The 14,044-nt window shown below is 46.4% G+C and overlaps 1 protein-coding gene across 11 annotated transcripts in view; it reads right to left on the bottom strand.

Annotated features, from left to right (window-relative positions):
* The window catches only part of LOC146869855 (uncharacterized), a 164,924-nt gene that overhangs the window by 32,199 nt on the left and 118,681 nt on the right, over positions 1-14,044 (bottom strand). For 7 of the 11 annotated variants that reach the window (XR_014967845.1, XR_014967843.1, XR_014967841.1 and 4 more), the window contains one exon: positions 2,621-2,676. Coding sequence is in view for 2 of the 11 variants with exons in the window: in XM_085622979.1 (XP_085479105.1) it covers positions 2,621-2,676; positions 2,813-2,903 (147 nt within the window). In the remaining 9 variants the exon portion in view is untranslated. Of the gene's footprint in view, positions 1-2,620; positions 2,677-2,812; positions 2,904-14,044 lie in introns of all 11 variants that reach the window. The other 4 variants (XR_014967853.1, XM_085622979.1, XR_014967857.1 and 1 more) reach the window with 2 other exon arrangements.

Below are 14,044 nucleotides of genomic sequence, written 5' to 3'. Positions count from 1 at the left end.
ACCTGTCCAGTGAAGTCTCACCAGTGATCCTGACCTCGAAACCATCTGTGGCTGACTTTCCTGGACTCTATGAAGATGTCTGCAGTCTCATCTGTAAGGGTCCACCTGACCACAACTGGCTCCGGTAAAGAAGTTCCGATGCCCAAAGGTACCCCTGCATCCTCCGCCCCCTGACTTTGGGGAGCCCTGCCAATGGTGCCCAGGCACACACCGACATCTCTCCTTATCTGCCCAGCTGTTGGTCACCTTGGTCCAGGCTCCTGGTCAGAGCCGACAGCCTCTTTGTGCAACCGAGATTCCCATTTACTTGCATTGGGCTCCCATCGCTGATTTGCACCCTGCAATCACCTGCCCCTGTGCCACTGGTGGTGTATGGTTGGTGCTGCCTTGTGGTCTTCCCTGTGATTGCTGAAACCCCAGGGGCCTCTGCCCTGAAACCGCAAGGTACCTACCTGCAACTAGCACCTTTTGTGGGTGCCACCAGTTTCCACTGACTAACATTGGGCTCAGTGACATCTGCACCCGGCCGTCCCAGGGCCACTGGTGGTGCAGTACCTACATTGATCTGACCCATGCCCAGCGTTGGTCTAAACCCCCAAAGACTAGATGTATACGTTGAGTACTTAGCTGCAAATGTACCTATCTGTTTTCCTCCCTCAGGATTGCATTGCATTTCTTGCTATCTGCACTAAGGGCCGGATTACAAGTGCAGCGGTCTTCTGACTGCCGCACTCGCTGTAACACAGCAGTGGCGGTCCACCATCTGCCAAATTACGACTTTCACCGTTGTACCGGCGGTGTACTGCAGCTTGCGCCAAGGAACCGCTGATTGCTGGCACTGGTGCGGCAGATGGCTAATACAATATGCAGAGCAGGACTGGCGCAGTTCCGCCGAGCATATTTTGAGTTCCTCCACCGGCTGCCTTTTCATGTCGATGAGTCTGCCATTGAAAGTCTGGTGGTGAGGAAAAAAAGGGGGCCCTACAGCTACCACATTGCCCCACTGCCATTGAGATGCATTCAGGGGGGCACAACACGTAACCCCCCTGTCTGCTTGCACCCCATGTTCTGATATGACATGGACTTCACAGTCCATGCCGTGCTAGAAAATGTTTGCCTTTCCCATTGCAGTACCTTTTTTCCGGCATCGCCATTGGTACGGCAAAAAGACCGCCTGCCTGCACGAGTTACACTCGTAACAGGCGGGTGGTCTTTGCGCGGATTTGGCGCAGCCATGCCGGCGGAGAACCGGGGCAACATCGCCAATGTCATAATCAGGCCCAAAGTATCTATCTTTCACATTGCTAAGATACTGCTATTGATGATTGACACCACAAAGTATTTTCAGTATTACCGTAAAGTATTTTTTTGCCTTTGGAAACACATTTCCACTGTCCTGAAATGTATTGCTATTTTAAAACTGGAACTGAGTATCTCTTGTTTCTAGAAATGAAAGTAACAAAGTGATATTTTTATACAAAACATTTGGTCTTGGATTCAGTCTTTGGGGGTGTGTAATCATTTCTTGCCTGAGTATATATAACAAATGTTTAACACAGCCTCCTGATAGGCCTGACTACCACAAAAGAGAGTAAAGTTATTATCTGCCTTAAACTATGGAAAGCCTCTGAAAATCCACTGGACTCAGTGCACACTATACCTTACTTTGGTATAGAATATACAGGGCCAGCTTCCGACAGCGCCATTCGCCATGGTTCAATGGCTGCAACTATTGGCATTCCCAAAGGCTTTACAATCGTTTAACCTTCAAATCATTAGTAATTAATCAGTTCTTCTAAAAATTAATCTAATTGCGCCACGTAGAAAAGTGGCCTTCCCTTTGGAGCACAAGCTTTCAGTATCGATCCAGCCAAAAAAAACACTAATTTTAAAGGAAATCACTGTTAAAGTTTTTGCAAATACTGACTGGTTGTGTTATTTTAGGCACAGCATTTAATTCAACAAAGCACTGGAGTCTTTATGGGGTTTACCTCTCCGGAGCCTAGTACAATACAGATGTCATGTTTCTTTTTTCAAAAGAGTAGGGTGTGAATGTTTGCTTGCATTAATAACCAAATTGTTTTTCTTGCAAAATTTACTCAGTGCGTCTGTTTGCCTTTGCAGACCGATTGATGAGAGAGAGAAACCAATAGATGCATCTTTCCTTAACAACTTTATATGCGGGTATATTCTTAACCATTTCATAGTTTATTCCTCCTAAGACGTTTGTCCATATATTGGTGTGCAAAACTATGAGCAAAGCTAACAATCCTTTTGTGATGCCCTAAATGCCAGGTTTGTCACTGAATCAAATGCAATCTTAAAGGCCACATAGCAACCACCCAAACATCTGACATTAGCTGCCTTCCACACTGTGTAAATCAGGGTGAATATATGGTTCTGTGCACGGCCTCAAGCCCAACTGCTGTAAAGGGATTTGCTGACAGTCACTAACCCAATCCGCAATTGAATTCAGTATTGTTCTTGCAAAAATGTGCAAAGAAGCATCCAATATGGAACATAATCTATATGACAATGGGTCATTTATATTTCCCTTTAAAATATAGGCCTTATCATAAAGCCCTGTCAGAGAGCATAACAGGAGCAGGTACACACTTACCTGCGGGTATGAGACACTCCCCGGACTTCCATGTCGGCCAACAAGACAAAAGGCGTCTGCAAAACAGAGAATGGACAAACGTTTAAGAGAAAGAAAAAATTGTTGAAATAAAAAGAGAAGGAGGATGCATTAGGGAAAGAATGGTAATTAATCAGCTAGACTTTCGACACTGCAACATCCAGCACAAATCACCTTCTGTAGACCTCTAATTCCACCACTGCTCAGGAATTCCGCCAGCCCTGCAACACCAACACCGCCCATCGTCCCTGGATCTTCAATCCTACTTTTGTTTATTACATGACAAATATAAAATAGGCAACAATGTCCATTTCCACAACTGTTAATAATCAACAAATGGGTGGGTACTCTAAATCAACAGCAGCACAGCAACAAAAGACATATGTATGACAATAAATCACATCAACTCTGGGTGGGATAATCCTCGCCTCCGTGTCCTTAATAGAATTGAAAATAATTGACACAATAGCTATACATTTTTTATTCTATGTCGGGGTAGGAGGCTCTGGTTATGCTTCCTTAATGCTTTTCCACAACAATTGACGCAACATCAGTTATTGATTTACTATAACATCTTTTCAAAGTTGAATCAGAAGACACATCTGGGGTCTTCATAATGTCCTCTAATCTAGAACCCAACTGAAATGTGTTAGATGCCATGGCACCTCTGAAAGAATGTGCACCAAAACCTCTTACTTCAATGCCTGCTTCAGACATGAGCCACCTTACTCATTTTGCTAATGTGGCCGACAACATTGGCTTGAAAGGTTTTTGCAATACAATTAATAACTGTCCTCCATTATTATAGATTCTCTCATACAATCTTCATAAACCTTCAGGCATTGAACAATACACAATTTGGGATTATCAGAAAAACTGGGATAAGTCTTGCATTTAAAAAAAGTTAAAAAGTTTTTATTCATCAGAAATGTTAAAAGAGACTCCGACAGGAGAATGAATCCTACCTGCTAGATCCAGTGCTTGCACATTCGAAATTCTTCTATGTGACCCAGTCACAATAGCATTGTCAGCTTTGCTGAAAGTTGTTTCCTGAACAAATCAGTATTATCAGACCATCTCAGAAGAAACCTATGGTTAATATCCACACTCAACAACCTTGAATAATGAGGTAACAGTGTGTTGGATAACATAATTCCTCTCATCACCTCACTCACCAAAGGGTGTTCGCCATTTGGTTTACTTTCTGTTGTTGAATGTCGTGCTGAAATGGCTAAATGAAAATTGTTTACTGACTTGTAAGATATTCGAAGCCAGCTGAGATACAAAATTAATCACAAATTGTATTTGGGCTCCCACGTGATCCACACCCCATTTGCCGCACCAACATATCCTTCTTTTCCAGGAAGAAGAATATTGCTTATGGGTACTGGCTGACCAGGATTGTCTGATGAAACACTCAGCCTGCTGTAATAAGCCTGGCATAACCCAATGACTCCTGAAACCCTCCAGGCCATGAGGTGCAGCTACCCCTGTAGCACCTTAGAATGCCCAAGTCCTACCAGATCTAGCAGCATCTCCGGAAAGTACAGGAGTCGCACTAGAGAATCGCACAACATCTCCAGAGCAACTGGGAACTATGACTGAGCTTACCAAATTGGAGACAGTCACCAGAATTAAATTTCGTCCTTTGGTTCCTTGCCTGATCTGCCAATGAAGGAACCCTCACAAATGGGGGAAATACATAGAGCAGATTCCAGTAACAATGCTGAAGGAACACATCTATGGCGAATGCCATGGGGACCGTCCTCCAACTGAAAAACTTGTCCAATTGTTTGTTCAAATGGGAGGCAAAATGATCCATGTTTCAAGAACCCCACCTGCTTAGAAGACTAAAATATTTGAGAATGCAACCTCCTATTTACTGCGTCTCTGAGGTATCTGCAATTCCAGTCAGCTTCCAGATTGTTCTGACCAAGTACTCCAGCAACAACTGAAAGTTTGTGTTATTGGCAAAAAATGTAAAAACCTTTTCTATTTCTGCTAGCATTTTGGGTTTCATTCCCCACACTTTGTTTATATTACTACTGAGACATTGTCTATCCGAAGAAGGATACAGCAATTTGTCTTCCAAAGAGACATGGTGTTTTGGCAAGGTGCCCATAAACAGCTCCATGCAGTTTATGTGAAGACCTGACCCTGACCCTCGGCCTCCAGTGGAGACGGAAGGGAATCAAACTCCATGAGCTGTGGTCTAATTTTATGACCACATATGGACATGAGCAGAAGATGGTCCTGCAGTTTCGTGCTGTCATGTGTTCCAGCCACTATGAAGGTTCAGCTTTGGCTTCCAGGGATAGACTCACCTGATTTGTATAAAAGATGTCTTTGCACAGACGCTGAATCCTTGTGCCCTGCATGAAAGGGACCTGGAAATATTGCCTGGATTAATGAGGCTAATAATCCTCCAATTCTGGTTATCACTCACAAAAAAGTTACCTAATTGTCCAGAACAGTTCTCAACTCTATTTGTATCCTCTGTGTCAGCAGCAATAGTTGCATCATCACAGAATTTATCTGAAATCCGAAAAACATTAAGTATTGGGACGGAATTAGAATTAACGACTTCTCATTCATGAGAAACCCCATTTCCCTCAAAAAATCTATTGTCTAAAGCAAATGTGCCATCAATTTTGTCTTATCCTGAACCCAGAGTAAAACATTTTCTAAATAGACAATTAATCACACACATCTAGATGGAAGATTATCTACTATTGGTTTCATCATATTGGTAAAACACCAAGGGCCGAGGACAGCCTCAACAGAGCTGCAAAATCATAATATAGATTTTTCTAAAGGAATTGTAAAAATCTTCAGTCTGGAGCCAAATTGATATAGTAAGGTAGTGATCTTTGAGGTTTAGGCGGACCATCCAATCGGTGTCCCAAAGTACATCTCTGAGAAGATGGATGCCCTCCATCTTCAAATGTCTGTAGAGCACCCAACCAATGAAATCCTTTAGATTCAGAACTAATGTGGCACCCTACCTTTTTTGTTCACCAGAAAAAATGTTGCTGCAAAATCCCTTCCGATGAGGATGAATTGGGCGTATCACTTTTTTTTGTAGCAATTCTTTGATCTCTGCTTCTACAAAGCTGTGTTCTTGATGGAAAAAAGTAAGTTGTGGGGCAAGCGGATGCTGTAGAGGGAAGCCATAAAAATCTATTTTGACAGATCTGAGCACAAATGCTTTGTTTGTCAATTGACTTCAACTGTGAAAGAAAGAAACATACCCTGCCCCACTTAAAATGACATGTATAACTTGTATAACTTTTACCTGCAATATTTATTCCTGCTTTGTACTGGCTGGCCGTTTGGCAGTCTCCACAACTGTATCTCCCACTGCCACCATGGGCTCAAGAGGGGAAAAAGGTTCCTTGTGCATAATCAAACCAACCACCTCTCCTGCGAATTGAGAAACCTCTTTGAGGACCTTGGTAATAGGACCAGCATGATGACAGCCCCTATAACGTCCAGCCCACCCAAGAAGGTCCGTCTGAAAGACTTTCTTTAAAGAGACCTAAGCCTTAGCTAGGGCAGTAAACATGGGCACAAATTTCCCCCAATCCTTTACAAATGGATCACCAAATGAACAGTAATTTGCTACCAGACCAGCTTCTGCCGTTGCAAGCTCAATGAGCATTGGGTCTATGTGCATAGGAATCGATCATTTGCGTTTTATTGAAAGCACACAGTTGGCTTTCTCAAGCTGACAGATTGCTTGTTATACTCAGCTGGGAAGCAAATCAGGATCTATGGACGTACTGTAGTCCTTGACATAAACTGCCTTTTACCAGATTTTTGAAACTGGACCTGAGAGATCTAACAACTTATCCTGGCAGGCCATCCAGGATCTGTCAATTCCTCTTTTAGGATCTCTGGAGAACTTTGTTAAGAAAGTTGCCATGTACGGATCCAACTCCAGCGTCATTGCTACATTGCCGGGAAGAATAGGCCATGGGCATTCAACTCTAAGGCAACTTGGCAAAGCCGTAACGCAACAGAGAATGAGCATAATCCGCCACGAGTGCTAGGGGACTCAAAAAGGAAGACCGGGGATGCACTATGTCATTGGAATCAAAAGTAAGGAGAGTATGCAGGTACGCCTGGAAATGAAGTTGCATCTGGATGGGAAGGCCCCTTTTTCGGTCTTTTCAGATTAGGCATGGAATACCACTGGGAATCATCTGACTGAGTTGAACGATCAGATGCAATGTTCGAATCATCACCATCTTTGTGCCCCAGGTAGAGGGTTTGAAAGCACTATGCTTATGATCCAGGAGGTATGGTCTAGATAATTTGTTCTGGATGCTGCCATTTTTTTTTTGTCATATTTTTACTCTTTTCAGGTTCCGGGTCCCTGTGTTGCGTGGGGAGGTTTGGTGTGCTTTCATCCTCAGGCATGTTCTGAGTATAACTCTTCAACCGCCTGGTGCAAGTACGAAGGCCCTATTTACAAATTGCTGCACGAGTTTTCCAATGCCTCCATCAGATCCTCCTCCATATAATATTAATGGTTGCAATATTCCTCATAAGTATCTACACCATAAGGATCAGACTTGGCCATACCTCAGCTTTAATTCAGCTAACATGAAATAAATTATATCCCACAGATACAAAGGGTAGCAATATGAAGGGTTGCACCAGAGTTCTCAGGGGTGTGAGCTGCCCCATATATTGCCACAGAAATATATCAGTTCTTATACTGAGGTCCTTAATATAGCCTGCCCTTTGGGATTATCCTGTATTTAATTCTTTTAAAGCCTCAGAGTCCTTCCAGGGCCTGGGGGAAGCTTTATTTGCAGACGTTCTCTTTTTCTGAATGCCAGGACCAGGGATGTTGGAATTCTTCTGGCAACGAGCATGTGGTGTGATTTCCTGCTGCAAAGGTTTGTTGTAATTGAGCCATTGAGCGCAACAACCTGATCCAACATTGAAGCAGATATAGGACTTTGTGTGCCGGTCCCAGTGCATGCGCCGCTTCCCAACCTCAGGCAGAGACCTGCTTTGGGTCGGGAAACAAAATCACCAGGAAACCCTTTGGATTATTAGAAGCTCAGGATATATACACACATCCTTTAAAACTCAGTTAAAGCAACCCAGAACTGTACAATAATGTATATAAGAGCATGAGAAAAATACAATAAAGTAAACATGAAAGGGAAAGAGGGGAGAGACAACATGTGTGTTTGACTGCAGCAGCAGAGAGGCATTGTGTTCGGAACAGTTTAGTGGGGAGACTGGTGCAATGGACTGTGACTCATGTGAGGTAAACATGGGAAATTTAGTTTTTGTCTTTCTCTGTTTTGATTGACTGCTGTGAATTTTACAGTAAAGAGAGAGAAGCATAATCGGAGACTCCAGTCCTGACATAGAACCATGTTCCTCAGGAGAAATTAGGATGCTGGAATGATTCCTAGGAGGGTTTGATGGGACACATTTTTAATAAGTGGTCCAGGCAGGAGAAGGATGCTTTCATGTACCCCAAACTTATGAAGGAAACAAGATTGTCTCTGGCTAGCTTGGATTCAAATTAGACTTGGAAGATGTTGAGCTGAGTCCAAGAAACCTACTGGATAATGCCAGAACAGAGAAGAAGAAGGAGACTGGTGGGTACTGGCACACCACCCCTTGCCTTAACCCCCACAATGGTTCAGGAGGAGAACCATAGCTTACCGGGTGTGTGGTGGGGAGTTGTTGTTTTTTTCTCTTTCTGGTTTGTTTTTGTTGCTTTCTCCCTCTATGGAGAGAAGGTGGGAAAGGGTGGGCCAGCCTCCTTAGAAGACCAAGGCCTGAGACTGGAAAGAAACTGAGATCCAGTTCAGGAAAAAACATAGAGGGACTGCCATACTAAGGTAAAATAAGATAAGCGGCACAAGGATAGGCCAAGGAGGCTCTTACGGTGGTTTTAAAGGTGGTCATATAGGGGCCATACTACCAGAAAAGAGAATTATAGCAGAGACAAGGGCCCCAGTGCCGAGTGTTTCAAGAAGCCATGAGGCAGAAGGAGAAGTTATAACACCTTGTTTGCCAATACGTGGGCATCAGCAAATGCAGAGAGGGGAGGAGAATACAAAGACTTTCAGGATCAATCAATCAATCAGTGTTTTTGTAGAGTGCACTACTCACCTGTTAGGGTCTCAAGGCGGGGGGAGGTGTTTAACTCAGTTGGGTCATTCGTAAAGCCAGGTCTTGAGGTTTTTCCTGAACTGGTCCAGTGTCAGGCTTCGCCAGAGGTGGAGGGGGAGCTCGTTGCATGTCTTGGCTGCGAGGTAGGAGAAGGACCTTCCAGCTGCTCTGTTCCTGTAGAAGCGTGGGACGGTGGCTAGGGAGAGGTCGGCTGATCGTAGGTTTCTTTTGGGTGCGTGGAAGGAGAGACAGTTCTTGAATCATTGAGGTCCGATTTTATGGAGGGCCTTGTATGCGTGCGTGAGAAGCTTGAAAGTTATCCTTCTTTTGACGGGGAGCCAGTGGAGGTCGCGGAGGTGTTGGGTGATGTGGTTCTGTCTTGGGATATCGAGGATTAGTCTGGATGGGTCGTACTGGACGTCTGGAGTTTGTGGAGGAGTTTGTTGTTTGATTCCCGCATAGAGGGCGTTTCTGTAGTCCAGTCTGCTGGTGATAAGAGCGTGAGTGACCATTTTCCTGGAGTTGGCGGGTATCCATTTGAATGTTTTACAAAGTATGCAGAGGGTGTTGAAGCATGCAGAGGAGACGGCGTTGATCTGGCGATTCATTGTAAGCGATAAGTCCAGTATGATGCCATGGTTACGTGCATGGTCTGTCGGGTGGGTGGGTTTCTGAGGGCAGGGGGCCATCCAGGTGTTGTCTCATGCTGATGGGGCGGAACCGAGGATAAGGACTTCTGTTTTCCCTAAATTGAGTTTCAGGCAGCCGTTCTTCATCCAGATTGCGACGGCTTTCATTCCTTCTTGGAAGTTGTGTGAGAAAGTGGGTTTCTGTTGCAGTAACCCCCCCTTTTTGCCTAATAGCTGATGCACTTTTCCTTGCTGTGCCCTGGGCTCCTGCCAATCAGGTGCCCAGGGCCTGTGTTCCTTCCCTAAAATACAAACTCCCAATTGGCAAACCCTGGCCACATGTCAGCCCCTAGTAAATGGTACCCTAGGTACCCAGGGCCTTGTGACCAGGGAAGGCCTCTAAGGGCTGCAGCACTCATTGTGCCATCCTTAGAGGCCCTGTGCCCTTACACACACACACTGCCTTTGCATGCTGAGTGTCTGGGTGCAGGACAAAACAAAGAGTCGACATGGCACACATCTCTGTGTGCCATGCCCATCACCTACACTGCCAAGGCATATGTCAGCCACCCCTCTGGCTGGGTGCCTTATTCCTATGGTGTGGGCACAGAAGCAGGAGCCCTGTGCCCCTACAGTACCCAGGTCCATTCCTGGGCACTGTAAGTACAGTGCTGCCATGTACGAGTACATGGTGCTGAGAGCTCGTCAAACACGAGCTCCACAGCACCATAATGGCAACACTGAAGACTGGGAAGTTTGGTATCAAACTTCTCATCACATTAAACCCACACTGATGCCAGTGTGGGATTTAATGTACTAAGCACGCCAGAGGGCATCTTAGAGATGCCCCCTTACAGCTAATCTACAATCCAAGTCTGCTCTGAGGCTGCCCAGGCTGCCACACAGCAGACACGTTGCTGGACCCCTGGGTGGGAGAGCCCCTGCTCTCCCGGGCCTGCAACAATGCCCGTCCTGGGGGAGGTGATAAATCTCCTCCCCCAGGATGAGCCAAGGGAAGCTTCAAAGGCATGCCGCCTCTTGGAGATTCCCCAGGCCTCTGCAACCCCCCACTCTGGAGGGAAGCTGGCCGGAAACCCCATACAAGGACAGGGAATGTGCAAGCCTGCCCACCCCACCCCTCAGGTGGGGGAGGCGAGGTGAAGCACATCTCCGGGCTATCGCCATCTTGAAGATGGGGGGCCCTACCCTATCAGGATTAGGCTACTGCCCCCCTCCCACAGGAGAGAGGCAGGATCGGGGGTGTACCCACCCCAGGACAAGGACCCATTGGTCCCTGGCCTTCACCTACCTGTAACGCCCCTAAATCTAGTATTTAGGGGCACCCTGAACCTTCCTTCCTCAGATTCCAGATAGAAAACTACAAGAAGAGCAAGAAGAACAAGGACCTGCCCTGCAGCTGCTAAAAAGAGAAGAAGACACCAACTGCTTTGGCCCCAGCCCTACCGGCCTGTCGACTCTCGAACCTGCACCAGCGCGGCATCTCTCGTGGCCAGCAACCTCACCAACCCCGGAGGACCTGGCTACCTCTTGGCTCTAAGCCCCTGGGACTCCCATGAGTAGAGGCTCTACTCAAGAAACCTATTTTTAACCCCTGGCAGCAGCCCGGAACCGCGGACCCAACCCACTCTGCACCAGCCAAGCCTGGCCAGTGCCGGAGTGGACAAAGACCCTGAGGACGACCCCACGGCGACTGTGACCCCGAGTCCGGCACCCAAGGACCCCCCTCGACATTCCGGAAGAAGCCTGCAGCCTCAGAACAGAGTGCTACCCCAACCGCGATCAACAAGAGGGTAAGATTTCCGACATCAAAAGGCACCCCTGCACCCGGCGCCCTGCGGCCCCCTGTGCCCAATCCCGGGGTACCCACCTAACCTACAACTACCCAACTTACCTCTCGAAGTGGTGGTGGCACCTGAAGCATCCTCGTCCCCGAGCTTGCAGCCTTTTTCCAAACCGGAACATTCCCATTGATTTCCATTGAGCGCCCGAAGGCTCAAAAGCACCCTGCACCCAGCCGCCCGAGTGGCCCTGGCAGTGCACTCTCTACACTAACTTCCCCACTTGCCCTGAGTAAGTGACCAGGAGCCCAGCTCCCACAGCCGCGTGGCTTGCCAGACAGCAGCCACCAACCAAGGCCCCCCTATCCCTCATAGGATAACATTGGGCCTAACTCTCTCTGCACCCGGCCGTCCTGAAACCGCTGAGGGTGAACCAAATGTACCTACCTGACACTGGGGGACCCCTGAGTCTATGCCCGGAATTTCAACTCTGCCAGTCGAGTACTTACCCTTAAACCGCTAACTTCATTTTCCTCATAGGGTAACATTGACTGGCTTTTTCTTCAAAAATCTTCTGTGTGTGAACTTTTCAAAACTGCAAATACTCACCAAAAATCAGCCAAGTGACAAAAACGAATTTACTCACCTGCTCCTAGGTGAGCTCCCAGTGCTGGATCTTGGTGCCCAGCCCTGACTCTGAAAAGTGTCCACAACTATACTTACCTCTAACTCATTTTTCTCCCATAGGAACCATTGTCTGCTTTTCTGTGAAATTTCTTCTAAGTGTCTATTTTTGCAAATTTGAAATATTCTTTTAAAATCGTACCATTTCTGCAAACGAAATTACTTACCTGTTTTTGATAAGGACCCCAGTCCTGGGTCTAGGTACCCAGTCCTGGATTACTAAAGTAACGATAAAGTACTCTACCTGCAATTTGAATTTCTTGCCATAGAGATCCATTGAATGTTTTCTTTGAAATATTTTCTAAGTGCTAACTTTTGAAATAGCTAAATATTATTTAAAAATCATTACAGTTATTAAGTCGACTTTCATCACTTGATTCTGAATACTGACCCAGAGCTGGATCTAGGAGCCAGACCTGGAATTCCAAAAGTAATTTGAAATACAATTTATTACAAATAACCTGAATTTACCATTGAGCTCAATGCATTGTTATGTTTAGGAAATAGGATTGTTTATTGCAACCAACTGTAACTGTTTACAAAAATGTATTGCTTAAGACGAAATGTATTGCTTAAGACGAAAGTATTTATATTCAACCTCTCATTCTGAGAAAGTATATTTTTATCCCCTTTGTGGTTCTAAAAATAAAACAAGCATATATTTTATATATGTAAACCATTGGCCTAGAGTTCAGTTATTGAGTGTGTGAAACCATTTGCTGACTGAGTGTGTACAAGAAAGGCTTTACACTGTCCTCTGGTACTGCCTTACTGCTCGACCAAGCTACCACTTTTGAGAGTAAGGTCATACCTAACTTTGACCTCTATCAGCCTCTGGGGGACTGTGGACTCTGTACACCCTGTACCTATTAGGGAACAGTATATACAGAGCCACTTTCTCACAAGTTGTGCCCGGTGATGTCGGGTTCCTTGGTGAGGGAGCAGATGTGTTGGGTATCATCGGCATAGGAGGCGACGTTGAGTCCATGGTTTCTGGCTATGGCTGCGAGGGGAGCCATGTATACGTTGAAGAGGGTGGGGCTGAGGGAGAATCCTTGGTCCGCGTCTGGTCTCTGTTGGTTCAGAGAGGAAGGACGGAAGTCTTATTCTCTGTGAGAAATGAGCATATCCAGTTTAGGGACTTTCCTTGCCTGCCGGCGTCGTGGAGTCTGGTGGCTAGTGTGCGGTGGGAGAGGGTGTAGAATGCTGCTGAAAGGTCCAGGAGAATGAGGGCTGCTGTTGGTCGAGGAGAGCGTATACGCCGTCTGTGGCGACGAGGAGGGAGGTCTCGGTGCTGTGGTTGTTGCAGAATCCAGATTGAGAGGTGTCTAGGATGTTCTTGGCTTCAATGAAGTGTGTTAGCTGGGTGTTGACGTCCATCTCGATGACCTTGGCCGCGAAGAGAACTGCGAGATGGGCCTGAAATTCTTGAGGTCTGTTGAGTCTGCGGAGGGATTCTTCAGGAATGCGTTGACTTTGGCATGTTTCCAGTCATCGGGGAAAGTGGCGGTCTCGAGGGAGCAGTTGATTATCTGGCGTAACTTAGGTGCAATGGCTGTGGAAGCACTGTGGAAGATATGAAGCGGGCAGGGGTCAGAAGGTGCACGGGTGTGGATGCTCTTCATGGTCTTTACGGTATCTTCTGTCGTGAGTGAGGTCCACCTAAGTAGGGTCTGTTGGGTGGCGTCCCTGGTGGCAGGGGCTGGGGTGGAGCAGAGGTCTTGATCGTCAAAGTTGTCGTTGAGCGTCTTGATCTTGAGGTGAAAGAAGGCGCGGAGACTGATGCAGATGTCTTAGGAGGGGGGAGCGTCTGCTGTTTCGCTGTTGGGTTTGGAAAATTCCTGTATGATGGAGAAGAGTTCCTTGGTGTTGTGGGCGTTGATGAAATTCTTCTTTGTGGATTTGATGAGTTGGTGGTGTGCCTTGGTGGCGGTTTTGTAGGTGGAGCGTGTTTCCGGAGTTTTGCTGTTTCTCCACGTCTTTTCCAGCCGCCGACAAGAGCGCTTGTATTCTTAGAGTGCCGTAGAGAACCAGTTTGCTTTCTTGTCGTGTGGTCTTCTGGAGGGGGGCAAGTGTGTTGGTACAGTTGGCGAGGACCCCTTCTGGGCGTGTGGGGCGGTCTTGCCTCACGATCTTGTATCCGTCAG

Source organism: Triturus cristatus, chromosome 1_1 (assembly GCF_964204655.1).
Source record: "Triturus cristatus chromosome 1_1, aTriCri1.1, whole genome shotgun sequence".
NCBI lineage: Eukaryota > Metazoa > Chordata > Amphibia > Caudata > Salamandridae > Triturus > Triturus cristatus.
This window is presented reverse-complemented; position numbering and strand designations above follow the sequence as displayed.